Genomic DNA, 25,506 nt, shown 5'->3' with positions numbered 1-25,506 from the left:
GCTTTATTCAGCATCATGATGCTGTTTAATTATGCAGTTGATGGAGAGCCATTTGTGCTGCTTTCAGTGTTGCAGGATTTCATTGCTTCATTAGGCTGAAGTATCATTTCCTCACAGATGTCTCTTGGAAAATAAATGCTGTTTGGGTGAAGTTTTTCTGTTTGGGGTTTCTGTGTGAAAACATCTGGCTAGAGGACATGTCTGGAGCAGCTTCAAGAGAAGTACTCTTAATTATTTTGTTTTAGCAGCAGCTTGGCTAATCTGGTGCCAATCTAAATGTTTTAATCAGAGGGTATAGGTTAAAATATCTATTTGGACTTCAGAGTCACTGAGCAATCCAGGGATACATGTAACAGTTACTGTTTCTCTCAATGTATGCATTTCATTTTGTGGTTTGCATGAAGGAAAGTGTAATCTACTGATGCTTATTTATTTCTGTAATCCTTTAGAAACCCAAGATATCTCTTAAAATGTTGGTTTGTGTTCCATCCCTGTGTGTAATACTCTGGTGGATCGATTCTCCCTCTCATCTCTGTGGGTGTGTTATTGTCTGGTTGGGCTTTTCTACAGAGGGCTTGAAGTCAGCATTTATTAGGGTTGGGGTAGCTTTTTACAGGCTCAAGTAACTTTATGAGGTAAGGATGGATTGGCTTCTGCTGATCTTCATATTCTCCCCAAAACAACTTTTGCTGGTCACTCTGGAAGACAGTACAGAAGTTGTTGTATTCCAGATACAAACCAAAACAGAAGGTCCTTTGGTGGCTTGTAAATAGTAGTGGCTGTTGTCTGGCACTGTCTTGAGCAGATTACCAGACTTTTCCTATGAAGGCAGAATGTTCTTGGAAACTCTTGAGGAGTCTTTGTTCTCAACCCCTTAGAAGGAAACCCTGAATAACTGTGCCCTTTGGACGCTTACCATTTCCAGTTTTTGTCATTTACGTGAAATACCCTAATTCTGCTTGTGTTGAAGTGATGTGTCACTTACAGGAAGAAAAGGTAAAGATGTATTTGTGCACAAATTTTTCTTTAGTGTTTTAAACAAATATACAACCTGGTATTTTTAGGGTAGTTGCAGTTGCAACAGCTGGGAGGCATGTTCGTTATTGCCAAATAATGTCACTAAAATAATGAAATGACCCCAACTACCAGCTGGACATGTATGGTGATGGTTTGATGTAAGTCCCAAACATTGCTGTTTGAAATCTTGTTTTCCTAAGTATTAGTGCCAAATTTGAGCTCTGTCAAGTGATACAGATCATGCAGGAGCATATAACTGTACTTCTGTCAAAGTAGAGAATGTGATGTGGTACTTAGACTAATTGTGGGAGGACAGACTGTGGCTCCATAACATTGTAAAGGAAAGATACCTTCTGAAAACATTTTGAGCAAATTTGAACTGGTGTAATGACTTCGCAGTGCTTCCATGCACTGTCATATGACTGCAGTGTTTGTTGATTTGGTAGTGAGAGCCCCAGAGTGCAATTAACTCTGGTTCTATGACTTAAGTTTTTGGGTTTTTCTAAAAATATCTTCCTGCTGTTAAATCCAAATCTAACATGTGAACTCATGAGTGCACCAGTGCTGCCATGCAATAAGCCTGTCACTGTGGTGTGCTTTGTGATGTTGTCTCCCTGTTTTACTATCCTGGCTCCCCGTGTGTCTCATCACATTGTGCAGCAAGGAGAAGATTTAACATATTTATTTACTACTTCTTCACAGGTTACCAAAATGGTCAAAACTGTCACCACCAGAACAGTGCGTCAGGTGCCACTTGGGCCTGATGGCCTGCCATCAATGGATGGCTCATCTCCCATGGGCAGCTACACAGATTCCATAGACAGAAGGTACATGAAGAACGGAGAGCGGTACATCACACCACAAGCATCCTCCACGTTAACCAGGTCTTACAACAACTACAATGATTCCTACCCTGAAAGCCATGAAGGCCAGTATCGCCCTTACATTGGTCATGACGGTTATGGAGATCTCTCTGATAACTATGGCAGCTTGTCTCGTGGTGTCAACTACCGTCCTCGCTATGCCTACATGCCAGGAAACAGTTACAGGCCAGATGATGGTAGCTTCACTTTGCCAAGCAGAAGGGATAACTATGGTCCTGTTGCCCAGCCTCAGGTGCCAGTGGGTAGCAACGTTGACTTGAACCGCTCCCAACCAGAACGCTTCCAGCCAGAGCCCTATGGACTGGAAGATGATAACCGTAGCCTTGGAGTAGATGATGAAGGGTATGAACTGGATCCTGATTACTCCACTGTGAACCGGAGGACAACTGTAGGTGTGCCAGACAGAGGGAGACCTCACAAAGGAAGGTAAAACATGCTTGTTTCTTACTATGCTAATCTGCAGCTCTTTTGCTTAGTTGAATGTGTACATTTGAATTCCTAATGGTCTGATAAGTTCTGAAATTACTTGACAGAAAAACAGGTAGAACCTGTCATTTCATTAGCCTGCAAAATGCACATGAAATACAGAATGGACTGAGGGCAGTTCTCAAGAACCCTTTAACTGTTTTTGAGGGCTGTCCAGTTTAGGTTGTATTTAGAAAGAGATGATCGTGTACAACAGGGCTAAGTTACTTTTTTCCCCTCTTCCTATAAAAGAGTTGTGACTGCATTGTGCTGTTCTGGAGCCATCCCACACTATCAAGGTGATAAGAGGAATTTGTAATCTGTGAGACTTCTTACAGGTCTGGTTATATGCACATCTGCCAAACAAATTTTGAACAGCTGTTGGGGTCTTAGATGAGCTGATACCTGGTGGTGAAGGGATGCCTTGTTATATTAAAAGCTGTCTTGTGAGGTGTTTGACAGTCTCAGTGACTAACCCTGGGCTAACAGCACACCCTCAATTGCATGGCCAGGTTATGCTGAACCTCACTTAAGTACTTCAACATTTTGTAAGACCAGATCATTATTTTATCCCATGCCTACATAAAGGAGAAATAAGGCCATCTGTGTTGCACTTAATGTAACTGAAGTGACTGGTCACAAATTATTTCTGGTTCAGTCCCCTTTACAGGAGATGTTCTAGTTTATGCTGTATTTTCTGGTATTAGTTGTTCATCCTGTGCTTGCAGCTGTCAGCTCTTGCATTTGGAGAAAAAAAATAAACAAGCTTGGGAAGAGTTTTATTACTCAGCTGATAGTAGTTTTCTGAGTATGAACCTGAAAAACTTGTATACTTGGTTTTCTAAGGAGTCTACAAACTTTTGCATCTGCCGGCATGAGGTCATATCCTCGTGAGACATCTTTTGATAGGGATTTAATTCTTGTTATTTTCTTTTTAGTTTAGTTTAATTTCCAGAACTGCAAAAAGAATCTGGAACGCATCTGTCTCTGTGTGTGCATGTGATCTTTTCAGTTACACTTCACTTCCTCAGCAGTAGATGTTGGTGGGATTTGAGTAGGGCTTTTTTGTGTCTCATCTTGGAGCACTCCTACCTGGAGATGTTAGGTCGCTCATGGTTTTATTACTTTCATAACTCTGTCTTCCTTCAGATTTCTGGAAGTTTATTTCAGAGTTAAATGGAATCACACACCTGCAAATTGTAATCTATAATTAAAAATAAGTAAACTAAAAGGCATATATCCCAGAACCCCTTTTAAGACGCTTGGGACATCTTTAATCCTGCAAGCTTAGCAGCCAGTGGAACCACATCAATGTTGTATGGGGCTAAAGGGAATACCTGCAGCCAGTGGGTGCCAGAATACTGATCAATCTATCAAACTTTTATTGGTGCTCCCTTGCATCTAAGCAAGTTTACAGTTTTCATTAAAAACAGGCAGCGGTGCTTTAAAATTTTTATTAACAGTTTTCAAACTGTATGCATAATGAATAATTAAATGTATTCTTAGAACCTGGCCATTTGCATTTTTAAAGTTGGTTGTTCTTTTTAAACATCCCTTTGATTTATTGTTCCTTGCATTTTGGATGGGACCAATTCACAATTTTTGTTTTGCATTTCTTGTGAGTTTTTTCTGTATTTAATATGATCAAGAGGATTTGACAAGTAATTAGCCTGACTGTGGCAGCAAACTTTAGCTGATGAGAACATAAGAAAATTGTATGAGGGCCTCTTCATAAGTAGTTACTTTTTGACATTTCAAAGAAATACTTGAACAATTCAATAAACCTGCATTTCAGATACACTACTGATCTGCAAGAAACTAGACTACAAATAGTGCTTTTTGTTAGAGGAGGGTAATTACTACTTGATTATTCCTCTCTAGTTCTTTGGGTTTTTTTTAGTTATTCCCTTAATGAAAATTACTAAATGAATGTGATAAATCAATCACATTTTTTATTTCAAAAAGTTTGCATGTGTAGAGTATAATAACACCACTGTTAGAAGCTTTTCTACATTGCATGAGCTTTCAGATTGGGCATCTTCATCGTGTCATGAATGGAATTTTCCTGTTGGCTAACTTGCTGGAAAAACTTAAGTTCTTTTCTTGTTTTCTTTCCAGTAAGTGCTGCCCTCACTTGTTAATAGTTCCAAGGTAGAATAAGGATAAGTTGCTCATTTTGATGTGGTTCTGTCTGAGAACCAAACAAAGATTTCTCCCATCAGTCTGTGGTAGTGAGTCTCACTCCCTGTGTGATAAGGAGGAAATACAGCTGTGTCTGAAGGGGATCCTGGGCAAGGGGATTACAAGTACAGATTGTTCTTTCCATCCCGTGCCTCCTCCATTTGATCACAGAGATAACTAGCTATTGTGCTCTCCTTCCATCATCACCAGCTTCATTTTAAGCTACTTATATTTCATTTTAAATTGGAGAAAAATATGCCTCTTCACAAACATCTACAAATCCAGATAAATGCACAAAGGCAGTTATTCCTTCTGTTGGTTCTTCAGTGTTTGTGGCTGGGTTTGTTTCTTGCTTTCTTTTATACTGAGTCTCAGCTGTAAGACCGAATTTTTTTCTACAAGAAGAGTACCTGGCACTTAATATTTTCTTCCATGGCATGTTTGGTTGAGTCAGATTGCACAATAAATTGGGGTGAGAGAAAAGCATTTAGGTCTGTAGTTCTGATTTAATACTACTCAGTTTTACTTGTGAAGGCATTTACGCATCTTTAATCAACTTTATGCCCCTTTTTCTTCATTTGTCACATTGCCTTTATTAAATGAGAAGGTTCTTTACTATGGTCTTTAAAACTATATGGTCTTAGGGTGTTGCTAGGTGTTTTATATACAGTCCTTTGCAAAGAGAAACAGCAAGTACTGTATATTTTATTCACAAAACATAGTTACTATTATTTGATTCCTTTTTTAACCATCGAATTGAAGTTAATAAGCACAGGAAAAAGGGAAGCCATAATTTTATTTTTTAAAAACATCTTCTGTTTAACTTCTCATCTCTTGCCTTTGCATGTGTGCTAGCATTCATGGGACTTCTTTATCCCTAAAAACTCTGGAGCAGATATTGCCAGTATTACTATTCCAGACTAGACAGGATGTGAATTTTTAATGTTGACTAAATCAACAACAAAAGCTTTCTGCTGTTAAATTTTCTGTGGTAGAAGCCTCATGTAAGAGACCGAGACTGTATTTGGCAGTCATTTCATGGTCTGAATTACTGTTACCAGGAAACTTACCAGATTTTAGATTAAGTAACTGTCACACTAGGTCTCTCTTGCCTCTGTTACATTACAGATAGCGTTGGTGTCACATATATGTTATTCATGTGTTACTTCTGATGTAATTTTTCAATCTAGAATAGAAAGACTTGTTTTTGTAGATACACTTTCAGTCAGCCCTTCTGCCTAACCTCACCCATTTCAGGTGTGCTCTCTCATGCAGGCGTCTTGAAAGTTGAGGAGACATTTATCACTGTGGTTTGGCCTCTGATTTAAAGACCAACTGTTAAGCGTAATACCAGCATGTAGGCATCATTGGGATGTTGTCTAGTTTGGGGGCAGAATGGGTTGAAGCAAAAAAATGGAGTCAGTTTGGGATAGATCTGGGGTTTTTTTTTCCTGTGGGATCCCTTCAAAGTGAATTTGATCCAAGTTTGTTGATCTGGATGCAGATAGCAGAATAATGTATTGGCTGAGTTTTATGTAGCAGGCTGCAGCCTGAGTCAGCTCATCCATTAGCAGCTTTTAGGTGGTTCCACTCAAGGTGATTCCCATGTTTTAACCGTATGGCCCGTAACTCGGACTTGTTGCAGCAAAGGATTCAGTCCAGTTTTGAATCCTCCTGTGTGTGCTCGTGTCAGGGAACAGGGCTGTGAAAACTAGGACCTCATTCTGCAAAGTCTGTACATTTCCTCTTCAGTGTTTGTCACAAAATTCACTACTGAAATCCCAAGCCTTTCTGGTCTTCTATCCTCAGCAGACACCAGCTGCAAAATGTGATGAATGTAATGCTTGTATAAACTGTTGAGGATAAGATGTGTAAATCCTTCACCTGTTTACTCAAATGTGCCTATGTTGAAGCCACGGGGTAGTTGATAAATTAAAAAACTCTCTTACAGTTTTTTATCTATGCCAGAATGTGTTTTGATCAATTCCCTGAGACAGGTGATTAGAGAGGCCCACGGCATCCCAAAAACTCAGCTGCCTTGCTACAGACAGATGGAGGACAAGATGCTTGTAGTCAGCAACTCTGGCATACTACCAGATCTCTTCAGTCCCGAGAGTAAAGAGCTCTTGGCCTCCTGAGCACAGATGACTCTATCTGCTGAAGCTTCTATTAGTCCTCCTGTGTCAAGTGGCTTGCCTTTCCTAGGTAGCTGCTTTGCTGGCGGGAAAGTGAATAATCGCATTTGGCCCATGGCAGCCTGACTCAGGTGATTTCTTTCCTCTCTCTGTGTGGAAATGCGTTGCTGGTTTTACTCATTTATCTTCAGAAACAGGGTGTGTCTAACTTCCTGAGAGGTATTTGCTTTTGTCTTCTTCACTCTTTGCCTAGTCGGTACCTCCCTGGGCCCTAAGCCCATTAAAGGAGGAGAGATGGGCCTTGGCCTGGGCCAGACCAGCACCGAGAGGGGATCCCGCCCTGCCAAGGCGGACACAGGCCTGGTGATGGTTCTGTTTCTCCTTTGCACATGATCTGTTTTGGCAAACTGCTTTCCTTCAATGATGTTAAGCAATGGCAGAGCTGGTATATTAAAGTTTCCCTTGTTAAAATATTTCAGTTTTCTGTTAATTACAGCATGGGTTGGTTTTTTTTTTTCCCACTTTCTCCAGACTTGATTGCTGTATTTAGTCATGTGAAGCTGAATGGCTTTGATCACTGAGCTTTATTGTACAGCTCTTAATAGCACACCAAGATCTCAGAGTTTCTAGATGATTATTCAGGGTCTTGAATGATCAAGTGTCCAGGTGTTATCTTTGCTGCCAGGTAAAGCCATTGTTTTTTGTTACTGGTGTATTAACCAGTGGCTGCTAACTATTGGCACTGCTTCTTCCTACAGAGGTTTGTTGAATCTGAGCAACAGTGTTTCTGGTGTTCATCCTTTCTCTTTCTTCAGAGACACTGTCTTGTTTCAAAGTAGCTGTCTTCATGTGCTAAAATTGTGTTAGACTTGAATCCTATTTTTTTTTACTAAGGAGATGGTCTGGCAGAATCGGGTTGAGAGTGGCAGGGTCAGAGTTAAAAGCAAACAGTTAGTGTAAGAATAAGATTGTATGAAAATGCCAACAGTTGTTCACAATCCTTAAGGATGCTTTGCTTTTGCCATGGGGATGGAGCCAGCAGTATATGCTGAGGTCACCACTTCACCAGTGAACCCACCAATGAGCACTAGCTGGTGGGTTCTAAGCAATGCTGCCCTTCCCACCACCACCTAAACCATCCACAACAGTCTGTATCCATGGCATTAAGGAATACAATCTTTTCCCTGGAGCATGGAGTACTCAGCATCTTCCTGTATCTTGTTTCAGCCCAGCTTTTAGTCCTGGGGATTTCATCAAAGGGATCATCAGAGGCAAGGACTATCAAAGCCTATTGGCTGTCTTTGGTGTATCAGTAGCTTTGTATTGGAACAACGGAATAAAAAATGCAATTTAAAAAACCCAACAAAACACATAAAAAAAAACCCACAAAAAACCCCCACCAAAAACAACAACAGCAACAAAAAAAACCAACACACCACAACTTTGTTAGAAGAAGTAGCAAATTGGTATGTGATCTTTTTTCTTTAATGACTGATTCTTCAGGTTCTCAGATTCAGATTTAATAATTAGGGATTGGCAACTTTGAAAAGTATTGTTGATGCAGGAGTTACGTGGTGCTTTCTCTTGTCGTGATAGTGTTACAGTTTAAAGTCCTAACTCATAAGTTTTATTTTGGGCAAGTGTAGTGAAACCAAGGAGCTTTGTGTGGCACTGGGGAGAGGATACAGCATGAGCAAGATGGGCCCATCCGTGTGGTTCTGTTTGGAAGGCTTTCTGGAAGTAATGCAGACAGACTGCATCCCAAGTCAATCTTTGCATATTTGCATGGATGAAAAGGAGAGGGAAACTTAATTGTGCAGGTGCAATTGAGGTGGTGTACAGTTATCTTGTGGGCAGCTCGTAGAGTTGAGATGTGCTGAATTGCAAGCTACCAAGTTAAGCAAGCAACAACTGTGCAGAGGGCAATTACTAAAACTATTCTCCTACTTTTCATTTATGCATTCAGTAAGAATTTTATATGAGGAATTACTTTTTGTTGTAGTTTTAATGCCGATTGTCCCAAATTTGCATATGTAAAACACTTAATTTTGAGAAGTTAAGGGATTTTGTTGTTACTGCTGCCCTGTATATATGCATAAAATTAAATCTTTTCAATGTTGTTACTTTCTTCTTGGAATGTTGGAAACAGCTTTGTTCTGTAACAGCAAATACAATGGCTGTCCAGACATTGTAAATTACTGTGTAGAGCAAGCACTGAGTTACACTTAAGCAAATAACTTGCACTGATAAAAGGATTTCTTCAAACTCATTCTGAGTTTTGGATACTGGCCCACTTTTATCCTTTCATTCAGTTTATGGTTTAGAACATCAATTAAAGCAACTTAAACTCAGTCGAGGTGCTTTTAACATTAAAAGCGTTAATTGCACAAGACTAAGTTCAGTCTCCACCTCCGGTTGCTCTTCTCCCCAGAGTCTAGTTTAATTAGCAGTCTCTTTAGGATAACAGCTCCATTTTCTTCCTGATCTCTAATGGTCTATACTTCCTTCAGCATGACATCAGAAACTCTTCAGTAACATCAGTCAGTGCTTAAAATGAAAGTTCTCAAAAATCATTTTGTTGTAATTAAAACTACTTGCTTGACTGAGATATCAGTCAATCAGTCTTCTAGACTTAATGTTTCAAATAATGGGATTAACTGGAATTTGGATTCAGCTCTTCATCCTTCTCAGCCATCTCAGTGAGCTGGTGTGAGCCTTTGGGGTAAATCTTGAGAGAGGATAGATTGCACAGTTGAAAGTGTTCATGGGAGTTCAATGCTGTGAGGTGCAAAAAAAGTGTTTGTCAAAGACTAATATTTTTATTATCTTTTTTTTAAGAATGTCAGGTTTGGTAGTGTGAGAATGTACTGTGTTAGAATATTTTCAACTGTGTTGATGGTAACTTTGCCGTTTGAACAACTTGGACAGTAATATCTAAATAGGCGTGCTAGCTGGTTGTGACTGACCTTGCTTCAGTTACACACAGTGAATTATGGCAGAACAAGATGGGTCCCAGTCATTTTAATGCTGCAAATGATCTTAAGAGTGTCTAACATCTGGGTTAGTTGCTGATCTGTGGAGGAAGTCTCAGAGTACTGGACTTGTTTTGGATGTTCAGCAAATGATGCTGGTGTTTAAAGTTGAACTCGAGTGTCTTGAGCATCAGCCTGGTATTCCGAATGATTCTGTACAAGATAGACTTTTATTATGTGCTTGGATTCAGGACGTAGGTTTTCCATCATCTTTGACATCATTATGTGTATTGTTGAGTTCAGTATACTTATGTGAGCAGCATCATGGAAATGTAGTGGAAATTCTCAGACTTGCTGAAGAGTGTGGTCTCTGCCCAGACCTTGAATGCCTTTAATTAGATGTTTGGTTTGTTGCAGATGTAGCAGCATTAATGAAGCTCAGTCTTTCCTCCTAAATGTAATCCAGCTCTACCATAATTGTTCTGCTAAGTGACCAAAATGAAAGCAATCTGATGACTTACAGCTCCTGTCATCATTTCATGGCTAGCCAAACAAATACTGTGCTGTTGTCCCATCACTGCTGAGTACTCAGCTATGGTTACTTTTCAAGTTACTACAAATAAATTATTTGAAAGTGTAAATATGCTACCCCTAATGATGTTTGTACTATTAAGAGGTTTGCTTGTAGCTGAAATCTCCATGCTGACTCAGAGGTACAGATTGTTTAAATGTGCTTTTTCCTCCTCCCCCCCCTTCTCTCTTTTGGGACTTTTGCTTCTTACAGGGGCTACGATGACCCCATCGAGACAGAGATGGTTGAAGAGAGGATCCCTTACCTTCATGGGGGCTATGCAGCACCGCTGGCACAGCCAGAGAGAGGAAGCATGGCCAGTATTGACCGTCTGGGAAAGCGCTCCCCCTCTATTGACAGCATTCGTAAGGACCCCAGGTGGAGGGACCCTGACCTCCCTGAAGTAATTGCCATGCTCAGCCACCCCATTGATCCCGTCAAGTCGAATGCCGCAGCCTACCTGCAGCACTTGTGCTATGAGAATGATAAAATCAAAAAGGACGTGAGGCATCTAAAAGGGATACCTATCTTGGTGGGCCTACTTGATCATCCGAAGCCGGAGGTCCATCGGAAAGCTTGTGGGGCTCTCAGAAACATCTCCTATGGGAAGGATAATGAAAACAAGGTGGCTATAAAGAACTGTGATGGGATCCCTGCGTTGATCAGACTATTGCGCAAAACAAATGACATGGAAGTCAGAGAGCTAATTACAGGTCAGTGGCTGTAGTTTCTTTAATGAATTGCTCTTTAGAGGAGTGCTTTCAGCTTCAGGAACAAGAATTCCTGGAGTTTAGGGCATTGAAGGAGAATTTAGATCACTGGCAACAGCTGTTTCTTTAGCTACACCACGTTCCTGCTGTGAGAAAGCCTAAGGCAAACGTGCCCTTTATGGAGGAAACGGAGATCATCTGTGTATGTAGCACACTCAGGTTTCCTTGGCTTCTGGGAGGTGGATGATGCCTCTTGAATGTAGCAATGCGACTGCATGTGGTTGAGTTACTGAAGCTTAAATTAGTTATAGCTAGTTCATTGACAGGTAATTTGTTGCATGCTTGCCCCCAGCATGTTATAGTTAGGAGGTAAAATATGCTAATCTAAAACTTTTCTTGTTAATCTCTCATAAAACAATCCTGCTGCCATGTCCCCACTGCTTCATATTGATAGAACAGTCAGTCTCCACAGGAGCACTTTGAGCTCCCGGGGCTGGAGACTCTGAGGCTGTATAAAAAGTTGCAGCACTTCTGGGCTGAAAAACTCAGATTTTTAAGGAGCATAGAGTCTGCTGCTGAGATGCTCTGGGCACAGGTTTTGCACGTTGCAGTAATCAGAACAGGGAGAATTAAATTTCTAAGTTATTGAATTAGTGCATGATTTGCAGGGAGTTTTCGATCGCTTAAAACTCCATTATTCAACCTGGTTTTTATTTGAATTTAGTCTTGGACATTGTCCAAGAAGAGTAATAAAGTATATACCAAGTTTCGAAGTTCAGCCATTAAGTGGAAGAGGGTGGAAAAGTATGTCAGATCTTAAACTAAGGAAAAATGTATTGTTCTTCAGTCTCCCATAACTCATGAGGAGTGAAATGGATTTCCCTTTCTCTTCTCAGAAGCAGCAGGGGATGTTTGGTTGGAGACCAAGACAGTTACAATTAATTTCAGTGCCAGAACAGAATTTTTCAGGAAGTTTTGTGGATGCAGAAATGGATCCAGAGCTATATTATCAGTGCTGGATTCTCCAGACAGACCCTGTTGCAAATGTAGATTAAGCTATTAGAAGTACATCACAATTTGATAATTGCCTCAAAAAAGTTACAGCAGCTCTCCAAGTTTTACTGCTAATCATGATTCTCTGAGGTGAAGAGTGGCCTTGGGTATTTCTGCTGTGCTTCCCCAGCCATTATAGGATACTTAGCAAAATAGGTCTAAATATGCAATATAGAAACTAGCAGGGGTATTTTTCCATTTCTTTTTTCCAGGAACTGGTAAAGGCTGTTTATAAGTAGCATTTACTGGTTGTGCTTTGGTTGCTGTCTGTGCTTTGTCTGTGAACACGAAAACTCTGTAGGTAGCATTTATATTCCATTTGTTGCACTCATTTAATATGGTGGCTGACTTAAATAGATTATTTTGTCTTACATAAAGAATATCTGTTTACCTACTGTCCTAGTTTACTCAAAACTCATTTCTGGAGTGCTGAGAAGGAATAAATTTATTTCTTTAGATTCAGGAAAGGAGAAGCTGGTCTGTAATTTACTCTGAAGGAATATAATTATAATGCTAAGTGATAATCAGTCACTTTGGAGGTGGCACAGCCAAACTGGATGTTTTCCGTTTTCACTCTAAATGGTGATTGCTTTGGTTTCCAGTTGATTAATTAGTTTTACCGTTCAAACACATTTTATTTGAGAGTAGTGCCTTCTAATTAAATATACTATTTTAATTTCATTTCAGTTTTGGCTATTTAAAGCTCTTTATTTCCACTTTCTGAAAAACACCAGTAATACTGAGGCATTAACCTAAACAGATGTCTAGCAACAGATGATGTGCATTTAATCTCCACGTAACCAGGAATAATTTCTTTCCACTTCTAAAATGATATCACCAGATCCGGTGTGAGACATTCAAGCATCAATATAGAAGAGTATTCCAGCAATGCTGCTGTGACTGGGGCTGGAGAACTTGCAGTCCCAGTGTTCAAAGCCTTGGCTGATAATATGGAATTGTCCAGTTGAAAAATGAGCTCCAAAAGTCAGCAGTGAGAAACAAGAGCTGACTTGAAGTGCAAAGGGAGCATTCAGCCAGGGCTGCCACAAAAGGACTGTTTTTCTGCCTCAAAAATTCAGAGCACAATTGTGATGTTTTTTGTGGTAGAAATCTTGACTTCCTATGTGGGTACTTTTCCCCAGTGATAAACCAAAGTCTACCTTTGGCCTGAAAGTTTTTCATGCTGTCTGGAGTGAAATCTGTGGGGACTTCTGCAGCAATGCAAAAAAAAAAAAAAAAAGGGAAGAAAAGACTACAGGGTTTGCTTGTTTATTTCTTTTAACAGGCTGCAAACTCAAGTTTGGTGTGTCTCATTGACTTTTTCTGAGGTTTAGTATTTCTTTATCTGAATACTGGCTGCATTTTGAAAGCTGAATAGTAATCATCAGCTTGTCATCCCAGATCTGGACAAGTAATAAAAAGCAGGATTATTTTAAAGAAATTTAAATAATTCAGCTGTCTGAATTCAAGAGCACTTCCAATCTTGAAGTTTTACTTCTCTGGGTGTGGGGACCCTGCCTGCAGGACAGGGGCTACTTGGGAGCATGCAATGAGACACGTTGTTGCAGCTGGAGAGGGTGCTTGCTAGCAGAAGAGAACATAATTTTCATCTAATTTGGGAGTCAGTCCCTGGCTTTAGTACAGCTCCATGGCCTCTCATTAACTTGGTGATCTGAGGCAGCAGCCGCAGCTGTCCAGAACAGTGTGAGTCAGCTGGGTTTGGGCAGTGGGTTAATGGAGTCGGAAAAAAGCCACACCAGTATGTTAAAAATGCTAAAGAGGTGGATGCAGTGGCAGGGGAGTGTGAGGGAGGAATTGGATGTGTGATGCTCAGTGCTGAATGAGTGAGACTTGGTGTGTCAGAAGAGTTACAAAATATCTCCCATCTACTGCACTGAGAAAAGCTTGATTTGACTGTTAGTGTCCATAAGTAAATAATGAGCAGAGTTGTGATGAGAAATATTCCACAGCATTCTTCCTTGCATCCCTTTCTAGTCTTGGGACTGTGCTGCTGAACTTCCAGTGGATCATTTTCCTGAGAAATGAAAAGAAATGAGGATTAAGCTGATAAGGAATTAAATCTGTTCTGATTATGAAAGCTGCACAAGTTTATCTTGAGTGACAAGGGATTTTTGTGAAGGAAATGTTCCCATCAGATATGCAAGACCAAAATTCTATTACATTCTTTGAAAAGCAATCAAAAGTTGTTAGCTGTAATGAATAATGTTCTTCTTTGTGAGAACATTTAAAGTAATTTTGTTGTTTAATGACACTGATTTTAATTGGTGCCAAACGAGATTTTCCTGATGCTGTATGTTGCCAAACTGGTTTTAATTGAAAAATTATTGACCTTCAGAATGTTCTGCAGAGAACATATTTTGATCTAATATTATAATAGAAACTTGCAGATTGATCAGCTTGCTCAGAATTCACACAGATGCCCAGAAGGTGTATGCTAAGATCCTGTAAGCTGATCAAACACTAACTTCTCTTTCAAGTACTATGCCTTGAACTTTATGCTTACAGATGTGTTTATTCCTTCCATTTTCTATTAGAAGGCTTTATCAGAAGAAGGTCTCTTTTCATGGTGTGTTCTATGACACCATTGTTCATGTTATGCTTCTCAGCTTGACCTCAACTTGAAGAAGCACAGCTTCAATCTTCAGGAGTTAGAATGATACAAGCAAGTCTGTCAAACAAATGCATACAGGACCAACGTGGAACAAGAAGTCCTCAGTAAATTTAATGCAGAGCACTATATTTTTCCAGATGGTAAATTATTTGGTGTGGACCATAGGTATAGAATTAAACAGCTAACTTCTGATATTGGTGACATTGGATTTTTACAAGCGAGTGTTTCCCTTGGATTTCAGAAGATAATAATAGCATGTAGGTATTTTGCCACAATTTCTTTAGAAATCTTTCCACAGCTCCATGGAGACAAAGATTTAGGACATTGTGGCTGTGACCTTTATCACTGTAAATACTACATAAATCATATAGCTATGGTTATAGTCTCTAGTAATGTTTAATATATTGTTATAATAATCAGTACTTTTGAACTAAAAACTTGTTGCTATTGTCCCTGCTTAACAGGCTGAAAGATCGGAGGGAATGGCTGTAGTTAGAAAGAAAAGTGCATTACAGATAGTGTTTATGAAAAAAATAAAGACTGATCATAAGTGTTGTCATCTTCCAAAAAGCAGTAGTTCATCTTTTGTCCTAAAATTCATGCAATTTGTGGTCAAAAAGAGCAATACTTGTAGCAAAAGTGCATGGAAAATTTAGGAAGCTTCATTTCCCTTTTGCTGCTGTATAGGTGACTTGATTTCTCTTGAGGGACATTCATTTGAATTAGTTTGACTTAAGAATTAAAAACAAAAAAAAATCCCACTTGTTAGGTCATTAGTGTGTTATGCTAATAGAGATGGGATGATTTTTAAAGATGGATGTCAATTTTACAATTTTTTATCTGACTTTTTCACTTTTTTTTTGTTGTTTCTGTGGCTGTATCAGTGTCTTTTCAATGACATTTGTTTTCTCAAGAGCTTGGAGGGATGCTGGAATTTAGACCACTTAGTTTCATAATTTTGAATAAGAAAAATGTATTGTCAGTGTTTATTTTCAGTCTATTTCCTTGTGGAATATTTTCCCAATTAAGTCTATCTCAAATCTGAATTTCTTCTCTTGGTCTTTGGAACCACAAGATTTCCTCATCCCTGTTTATCTTGGGCTACCTTTCTTTTTAAGTGCTGTGCATTTTTCTTCACTGGATGCTGTTCAACAAAGGGATTCTTTCTGGGTTTTGTCATGCAACCGTTGAGAAGAGCATTATAAACTTAAGTGGTTTGACATTTTTTAATAACTTGAATAGCTTGTGTTACTTTCTTTTCCTAGTAGGACAGTCTTTATGGTCATCATTGTTTGTTGTTGTTTTCTGTGAAGGATTTGAAAGATAGGAGGCAGATAAGAAATTGAAAAGCTTGTAAACTGTTGGAGTTTTTCTTCAGAGGATGGAGGAAAGGCATTCTGTTTGATTCCAGCCCCTGTTCTCTGGTAGCCACTCAGTGAGAACAAATGTGTTTGTCATAAATGGTTTATTGCATAAATGGCAGTCAGCCTCTTAATAAAATTTCTGTGTGAGGACATAAAAGGGATCCTTTTGCAGGGGCAGGTAGTTCTTTAGGTCTGGATGGGGCTACTACCTCATGTGTGATAGATTGGCATGTTAGTGCTGTTTTCAGTGTTGCAATCCTGTTAGAATACTACTGAATCCCAGTCACATTCACTACTAGTGAATGAGTATATAGGAGAAGAGGAAGTTCTGGAGGTATTGATTTTATTTTACAAATTGCCAGGACTATCGGTTTTTAAAACTTAGCTCTTCTACATACAGGTGATTTTTAAATTTCCACATTGTTTCCAGTTGCAATATTTAGCTTTTTGAAAATTAGTGACTTAATTGTAATTATTACTTTTGTATCAGCAAGTCTGATATGCTTAAGAAATTGGTGTACAGTAACTAAGGAAAGACTAGTGAAATATTTAAAATTAATTTAGTGGCTTTATGTCAATTTTTACAGTCTTATAAATATTGACTTGTGTTTGTTTCTTGTATGATGTATATTTTTGAGGCAATTTATTATGAGAAGTAAAAGCTTTCTTGCAAACAAAATGGGGCAAATTAGCATTTTCTGCTTGATTTTTCTTTTTTTTCTTATCCATTGCTTGGTGCGTTGCAGTGACAAAGGGTGATTTATTGCAAGGGGTACAAAGAGAAAATTAATTCATATTTCACCTACACAGTCTTGTTTGAAAGCTAAAAAAAGTAGGCTATAAAAATCTCATAGTGTGTTGTCTATGAATGGCAAGGGCAGTAGGCCAGAAAAGCAGTATTTTTGTGTGGGTTTAGAATAAGAATGAAAGAAATGTTGTACATTCTGTTGTCTGCCTCAGAGTTTCTTAATTAATTCATGTCATCTCCTAAGTCCAAACAGATGCCTGGATTTTGTAAAGATCACTTTGAGCAGGAGACACCATAACATCTGACTTCTGAGGCTCTGCTAATCATCAGCCTTTGAGGTTATCGCAGAAGTGCCAGTCACTACTCAAATGGAGATAAAATTCCCATCCTGACCTGGTACCTGTCATGACCCTATATGGGTAATACTCTGATATTAAAATAGGATGTTTGGCATTTGACACTTGTAACTAGTAACAGTGAAATCCTGAGTATGAAGGAGCTTTCCCAGGAGATATTTGCCTCTGCCCCTGGGGAGGTTGGGGTGGTGGCTCTGGCATTCTCTGGCCTGCTGAATCACCACAGCTGCCAACTCCCTCACTACTACAGGATTCCTGCTGACTGATAGGGTCCAAAGAGTCCATGTATTTCTTAGACTACATGACAAAAGTAATAGATCCAAAATATTTTTCCAGTAATTTTCGAAGTTTGAAAAATGTAGGCTTTAAAACTTGGATTGATTGAAAGGGCCTGAAACAGAAGGTAGCACCTTTTTATTTCTGGGCTTTGCTTTTGACTTGTAATCAAAGAGGTATCTGCAGTTTGCTCTGTAATATGGGCAAATTCACAATTGTAGTAACACAAGGAGCCTCAGATTAATATCATATGCACTTGGGAAAGATTTCCTTTGAGTTGTGGGGAATCTAGCTTTTCTATTTGGTCTCTCTGAAATGTTGCTTGTCTTCAGAGATCAAAAGTGTGCATCTGGCTCCCTCCAGGTGCTGTTACTGATAGTTATGAAATGTTACCAGGCTAGGCCTGTGCAGAAACTCTCTCTGGAGTGAAAATCCTGTTTTAGCCCTAACCTAATGAGCAGTAACTGTCAGGACACTGATACAGGTCTGCTGGAAAGTTGATATTGTCGCTGATGCTGGATATATTTACAGTTTTAAGGCAGTTCTTGTTTTGATATTTGACTTCTGTCCATTTTGGCTCATAATTGAGGTATAAAAATGGAAAGGTAGGGGAGTTTTAGGTCCCAGCTACTTCAAGGAATCATATGCCTGTGGCATCAGGTAGCACAGATAGTGCCAGTGGCAGGAAAATGTAGAAGTAAATAAGAGGGGAGTCTTGAATGAAATACTGTTTTGTGTAGAGGATAAGTGTAGGATCAATGATCCTCCTTAAATTCACCCCTGTTTTTAAGACTTGCTCGATACACTTGTCTGCTGCAGTGTATGACATTTGAGGCAGAGCTACACTTAAAATTGTAACAAAATTTGTATAAAGCAGAAAAATCCTGTTAATCTCCAGTAACACATTGCATTTATGTACTTTGTTGTAGGACTTGATGGCTTCAGCAATGTCCATGTCTTGATAAAAATGCTTCAGTGCTTTTGGAAATGTTTCTGTTGCAGCGACTGTGGAATTTTCCTTAAGTTATGTGCTAGTCTGGTACCTCATCAAGTGTTTTCACCTTTTCGTGTAGTTCTATGATTCAGCCTTCTAGTGATTCTCTGTGAATCAAGTGGTTCTGTCTGGAGATTTTAACTAGGTTTTATTTTCTTATTATTAAATAGTAACTGTTTCTCCTGCAGGCACCCTGTGGAACTTATCCTCCTATGAGCCCCTGAAGATGGTCATCATCAACCATGGTTTGCAGACACTTACCAACGAGGTGATTATACCCCATTCAGGTTGGGAGAGTGAGCCAAATGAGGACTCCAAGCCTCGTGATGCTGAGTGGACAACTGTCTTCAAGAACACTTCTGGTTGCTTACGGTAAGGCAGAACTGTGGAGTATTAATCTGTTCACCACAGACTGTGTTTAGATCTTGTTGAAATTATTTTCATTTGAAATGAGCTATTGTTTGTCTTTCATTTCTGTAGTTACCCCATTTCAGTGATCACAACAGTGATGCCTGGAGGTGCTGGCCTGCCACAGATTCCCTTGTTGCAGAGCTTGTCAATGTAGGTCAGTCCAGTGAGGTCAGAAGGAAGAGTAGGTCTTTTATCCAGGTTGGGGCGAGTGGAGATAAAGGGAGGTGTATAATGTAATGGAGACTGATCCAAGTACAGTTCACTGTCAAGTACAAAGAAAGCATTTTGCAATGCCAGCTGTGCCCTGTGTACTGAGAATCACACTTTAATTGTTGGTTGTACTCTGATCAGTAGGCTATTTCTACAAATTTTGAGTACCTTCTCTGCTCCCCTTGATGATGGTGTTTTTATTTATTTGGAAAAATTTGTTTTCAAACAACTCCCTTCTTGATTTTGGACTTTCTCCTATTAAAAATAATTTTTTTTGCAGATGTTGAGGAGCTGGTTTAATGAAATTCTACTGAGCATGAAACGTGGATCTAGTTTTAGCCACAAATACTTTTTGTGGAGACACACCTGTTTTAAGCTAAAATTAACACGGACCTATGGGAAATCAGTTAAGAACCTGAACTACTCATCATTTAGGAACCTGTTTATAATATTGCTTGTAAAGGAGCCTTTTCTGGTTAGGAATTGTATTTGCATTTCAGAGAGCACTTTGAGAGTAGGACAGTAGATTCTAGAAGCTGGGGTCAAGAGGAGTCTTCATGCAGTTTGAAAAACCCAAAGAACCATTTTTTAATAATAATTATTTTGCTTTTCTTAGAGAGAAATAGTGAAGATGCCCTGTTAGATTCTTCAGCTTTATGATGAAGTCAATTAAGTTTGAACAAAACTAACAAAGATTTGGCATTGTACCTTCTGTTGCTCTCTGTCAGATTTCTACTGATGAATGTACTTCAGACATTGGTTCATTTCTGTTTCCTGTACTTGTGGTCTCTAAATCACGATCACTATTCCCCTGAGTAACTTCACAAATGAAGAAAGTAATGAAAAGTGTTCTGATCGGGCCCATTACTGAAATTATTTGCAGTCCCACTGGAAACTAAGGTCCTTTAAGTAGGCTCCAGACATTATAGGTTTTTACTTACTAGTGTCTCATTTTCTAATGGTGTTCTGCAAGAGAAAATTAGTCATGGGGGATAAAAGGATTATCTGAATGAATATGAGATTCTCCAGTAAGTGTAGACAATAAACTGATCATTAGTAGACTAACCTAATCCACATAATAAACTTTTATTAGTATGTGCACTGCCCTGATCCACTTGAACTTCTGCATTCCAGGATAGCTTTGGGTTTTTTTTGTTTGTTTGGGTTTGTAGAGCTTTTTTAATTTTAAGGTCAGGTGCTGGTCTTGCAGGCTATGCAACAGCTTATGCCACTTTCGATATTTTATATTCTTAAAGGCAGTGTGGAGCATAGCAGTACTGAGATGTTAGAGAATTTGAAATTTGGTAATGAAAAGTAGTCCTGAATGCATCAAGAGGGCAGCCAGTGAATAGTGACTGCTTCTGTTGTTGTTGGGGGGAAATGTCCTTTCTTCTGCCATCTCTGTTGTTATGGTCATGTGGGACAATGTGCTTCCTTATGGAAAATCTGAAGCTTTAGTCAGATATAGGGCAAGGTGAATTCATGCTTGAAAGTAGTTGCTTAAGGTAAATAGAGATGTGCTGGCAGGTTAGCAGGGTAGGATAATCTGAAATGTGTCTGCTGTGCCATAGAGAGAACAACTACAGTAAGGGGGAGAACTGTCTTGCTGTCTCCTTGCTTCTTGCAGTTGTCCAGGACATCAAAAGCACAGGAGTAGGTGAGATATGAGCTGTTTCAGTTGATTCTACCTCTTGTTACAGTGTCAGTGAAATTACTTTTGTAGAGCACTTCCAGATGTAGGGATAAAAATGGATGAACCAAAAGTAGTTATCATTACTATTATTGGAAATAATTTTGCGTTGTTTGTTGAGATCCTCTGCAGCTCATCCTTAAAAGCACCAGCAGCATGAGACATTAACACCAGCAAAGAATGAATAGTTGCAGTGATCTGACAGATGCCAGTGTTTAAAACCCCTTTGCCTACTAATTTCTGGTTGACACAGTAGCTGGTCCTAGAAATTACATTTAATTATATTTTCCAGGAATGAAGCTTATTACAGATTACCAACTGTTCACCAATTTGATATTTAATTGGGAGGTTAGTCCTCTTGATGGTGTGCCAGCCTCCTTTGCCCCTTTTGGAAGTAAGCCTCAGGTGTGTGCTGTGTTGTCTTAAACAGCTGAGAGAATCTTTGAACTTACAAGGTTTTGGATGTCCTTGCAGTTTAGGTGTATCCAAGCAGAAGACAGGCATTATGCATGCAGGATAGCATTCATTTCAGTATGATTTTTTCAGTTAATTAAGTTTATCAACAGGTGTGCATGAGTTTCTTTCAAACTCAGTGATTTACAGCATAAACTGACAGTTAAATAGGCTTTTTTTAACACTGCTTTTTAATCTTTAGTTTGTTCTTAATCTAGGTCTGTCTGTTGATAACGTTATGCCTTAAAAACACTTTAAAAAAATTTGAAAACAAGTAGTTAAAAAAAAAACACCACACCAAAAAACCCAAAAAACCACAACTGACAGTTATTTGCCTTTACCTCTCCTTAAAATCCCGATCCATCCCATTTTTCTTCCCAGTCCTGTCCTGTCTACAATACTTTCTGTTCCTCCTCACCTGGGAAGTTTCAGGTGCTGGTGTATGTTCAGGTCTGAGCAGGGCATGGTAAGTTGCATTCTAAGTAGTCAGCTTGACCTGCTTGTGCCAAAGGTGGATTAACACCAAACTACAGTGGCTAACTGGCAATGTGTATATAGCCAGTAAGAATCAAGGGAAGAAAATGTCAAGCCTTCTCCCATCACTGTGGCAATTGTATGGATGTTTTGAATCCTGATATCATATGGAAAACGATGAGTGGGTTCTGTGTGCCATCCCACTCTGCACTCGACTTACCAAAAACTCTGCTCAAACAAGTGTTCTGGGAATCCTGTATTCCCCTTTGCAAAATAAAGACTTGGCAGCATAGCCAACTTGCAAACTATGATCTGGTAGTGAAATTTATTCCATGCTTTTTCTGTAACCTTTACCAAGATAAACTGAAGTATTTACAAGCCAGTGCAGATGATTATAATTTTGTCTCCATTCTCATCCTGAGATCAAGAAAAAGATGTTTCCTCTTCCATTATTCCCCTGTGTTTTGTTTATATGGGCAGACCCAATATGATGACTGGATCTGCAATGTCCCTAGTAATTTTACTACTTAAAATGGTCATGACTCTTGGGTGTCATCTTATAAAATCAAATATATTAAAATATTTTTTATTTATAAATAAAAAATGTATTCTTATATTCTCTTCTACTGGTTGACAGAAATAGGTATGGTGGAAATCTGGAAAGGAGCAGTGAAAAAGCAAAGATTGATTTACTGAAATTAGGTAGGTTTTTGGTTGTGGAGGAATAGCACTGGGGAAGGAAGTAAGGAAGACGTTTGCTAGGACAATGATTGAGTAGGCACAGATGTTCCTGTATTTCTTTTGGAGTACAAATTTAATGTCTTTGTATTGTATTTTATTCTTTTAGGTATGTGAAGAATGTCTCTTCTAGTTACTGTCTGTCTTTTACTTTAAGCCCCTAAATCCCTACTGGGATTTGCAATCCAGAAGCATTCATTTTTAAAATTGTACTCTTCTCCAGTTCAAATAATGTAATGATTTGGTGCTTCTTAACAAGGCCATTTTGGGATCCTTCCTACACCTTTGGCCAAGACATTAAGATGCTTTAGGAGAAGAGTACAAGTTGAATTGGAGCTCACATGTACCCAGGCAGTGCCAGAGATCTTTGCTGGGTCTCTCAAGATGCTTTAGAGGGGAAGTGCTGTATCTATGGGTCAGAGAGCACTGCTGCAGTCACATTCTTTTTTTTTTTTCCCTGTGGAGATACCCACCACAATTCCTAGTTCTCTGGAAGCTGCAAGGATTTAAATGGTTTAAAAAGGAAATTCATTCTGGGTTTAATTGCTGTTTTCTGCCTAATTACTTTTAATTCTTCCTTGGATTTTTTCACTTCTAAGAGGACAGAGTAGAACTTGGTTCCTAAATTGCCAACTTTTTAGTCTGATTCCTGTGCTAAACTGACCTGCTGTCAAAAATTGTTAAATGAATTCATTTGCATAGCAAACAGATGCAAAGTGCTCCTTTTTCCAGGGTGCCATCTGTACTTGCAGCATCTCATGTCAATTCTTCAAGTGCACAGAAATTGGCATTCACAAATAGCCTCAGGGTTCAAAGACCTGGCCATGGGTGTACAAACACAAACAAACTGCACCCACTTGACATCCACTGAAAACATGCATTTTTCAGATCAAAATTGCATATAACAGCTTGTCTAACATCAGCTCCTGAGAAGAGAAGGGACAGCCTGTTAGCTAGAGTGGTAATTTTTGAGAAGTAGGGATTTAATTACTGTTCTGCTACTATTTTGACATAATTTCAGGCAAGATTAATGGTATGACTATTTTTGTGGACTAGTTTTTAATAGCCCTATCTCCCTTTGGTTTTGGTGAGATTCAGGCACCTAAGTGCCTGAATGGATCCAGACTTCACTCACTCATCTTAGCTTTTCTGTCTTTAAGGTGGGATTGGCACCTCTGTCTTTATCTTCTCCAGAAGCTGGTAAATATCAGTAGTTAAAGGATTGAGAAGTGGTTGGTCCTAGAGGCAACCACTGAGAATAAGCACTTGCTGTCGGTATAAGTAAGAGTTCTGTCCCATGGAATCAAAATGTAAGAGTTATGGGCAAGTGTGAGAGATAATGTTTAAAGACATGAGTTTAGGACTCAGTAGATTCAGATCTGAAAATATGCTTCATCAGGATCAGAAATTATGTATAAGTATCTGCAGGCTTCTGTTATTTTTATGTACTTCAGATAAAAGAGTACTGCAGGAGCATAACACTGTTTAATGCTAATGTTCCTCAAGTCCTGATGTCTTTATACTTGTGAATGTATGTATGCATACAAACACCTCCAGCATACACTGGTTGTAGCAGGAGTGTGTGCTTCTGGGAGGGACATGGGAGGTAAAGAGTGGTCAACTTGGCAGTGCTTGGTTAACCATTGAACTGGATGATGTTAGAGGTCTTTTACAACCAAAACAATTCTATTATTCTATGAAGGAAAGTTTGTCAAACAAAATCTCTGGTCTTGTTTTGGCAGTGAAGTTCTCTCTCTGCACTTTGGAAATGACTGTATGAGTGTCTTGATGATGCTGGTGTGTCCATTTTTTCTTCCCACTTCTGCATGCTGAATTTGAGGAAAGAAAAGAGGAAAGGCTATTAAAGCCAGGTGCTTATGCCCTCCTTTCTTATTAATATATGGCTTTTCTCTGGAGAAAAGTGCTTTGGAATTAGAGCTTTCAAAATGAATTACCTTCAAGCTCTATCCATCTTTAAATCCAGCAGGCATAATGGTATGTGGTGACATAATATTTGTCCTACCTGCACTCTGATATACCTGAGGCAGTCTTCTTCTCCAGCTGACTGATTTGACTTATGTGCAAATCTTTGACCTGGAAGTGCTGTCTGGTGAAGAGCAGGGTGCAGGAGGTGAAGCTCAAGTAATGCTGCCAGCTGAGCTGCCCTTGGTGTCAGGGGAACCTTGCTTACTGAAGCATGACAGGACAGAGAAGATACGTAAATGTGAATTATCAGGTGCTGGCTTTTGTTTTTTTAATATGTATCAGCAACAAATTAGTAACTGAGCTGCATAAGTCCTGCGTTAGTACAGAGCTTGCGGCAGTTACATTTCTCTCCCACTCCAGAAAGGATTCTTTGACAAAGTCATTTGGCTGACTGTTAATTGATGTTCTCCCTTATCATAGTTCAAGTAGTTTTGTATGCTTTTCTAGGACAGTTGTTTAACCAAGGAGGCTTGGACAGGATTTATTACCAACCTTAGCCCTTCCCTGTCCCACCCTGAGGAGATGAGGGCAGATGCTGCTGTGTCTCTGTCCCTCCACCCGCCGTGCTTGGGGACTGGTGCAGTCGCATTGTTTTCATACTGGGCTCAGCCTTTGGAAGACTGCTGTTCCAGAAGCTGGAGCTAACGATACAGTCAGTGTTTGGTTGTGCAACAGGTACTTTTAAATGGGACTTTCAGTGAAGCAATAGTTTTAGAAAGGGACAAAAACTGAAGAGACTTTTGCTTGTGAATCTTCATGTTGGAAGCAGCAAGAAGCATGGAAAAGGGAGCAGCTTATCTGCCAAACCCAGACTGGTAAAAAAACAACTCAAATAAAAAACTCGCACAATAGAGAGGAATGAGCGAAGGCAGTTTCTTAATTAGCTTGCTGATACAGCAAGGATCACAGCATATGGCTGTCCTGGGGCTTATATGATGAGCAGAGCATTTAAAGGAGCTGTTAGGGTTCCTCCTGACAGTTCCTGATGTTTAGCTTGTAATATAAATAAATTATGCATAGATTTTAGCAGCAGAGACATAACCTAGTTACATGCAACCTTAATGCCTTACAATCAAATCTGAAGTATAAATTTTAAGTAGTGCACTTGCTTATTGCCTTCTGTCATTTCTTAGGAAAGAATCTGGGTCCCTTCTCCCTTGGTTGTCATTGAAGGGAATCTGCAAAA

The 25,506-nt window shown here is 39.3% G+C and overlaps 1 protein-coding gene across 12 annotated transcripts in view; it reads left to right on the top strand.

Moving 5' to 3' along the window:
* ARVCF (ARVCF delta catenin family member) overlaps positions 1 to 25,506 on the top strand; it is a 249,036-nt gene that overhangs the window by 169,060 nt on the left and 54,470 nt on the right. For all 12 annotated transcript variants that reach the window (XM_051634294.1, XM_051634300.1, XM_051634301.1 and 9 more), the window contains 3 exons: positions 1,720 to 2,327; positions 10,439 to 10,938; positions 18,547 to 18,730. In XM_051634294.1, the coding sequence (XP_051490254.1) occupies positions 1,720 to 2,327; positions 10,439 to 10,938; positions 18,547 to 18,730 (1,292 nt within the window). The remainder of the gene's footprint in view (positions 1 to 1,719; positions 2,328 to 10,438; positions 10,939 to 18,546; positions 18,731 to 25,506) is intronic.

The sequence above is a fragment of the Apus apus genome, chromosome 16, assembly GCF_020740795.1.
Source record: "Apus apus isolate bApuApu2 chromosome 16, bApuApu2.pri.cur, whole genome shotgun sequence".
In the NCBI taxonomy this organism is placed as follows: Eukaryota; Metazoa; Chordata; class Aves; order Apodiformes; family Apodidae; genus Apus; species Apus apus.
The sequence above is the reverse complement of the archived record's forward strand: the minus strand, read 5'-3'. Positions and strand labels throughout refer to the sequence as shown.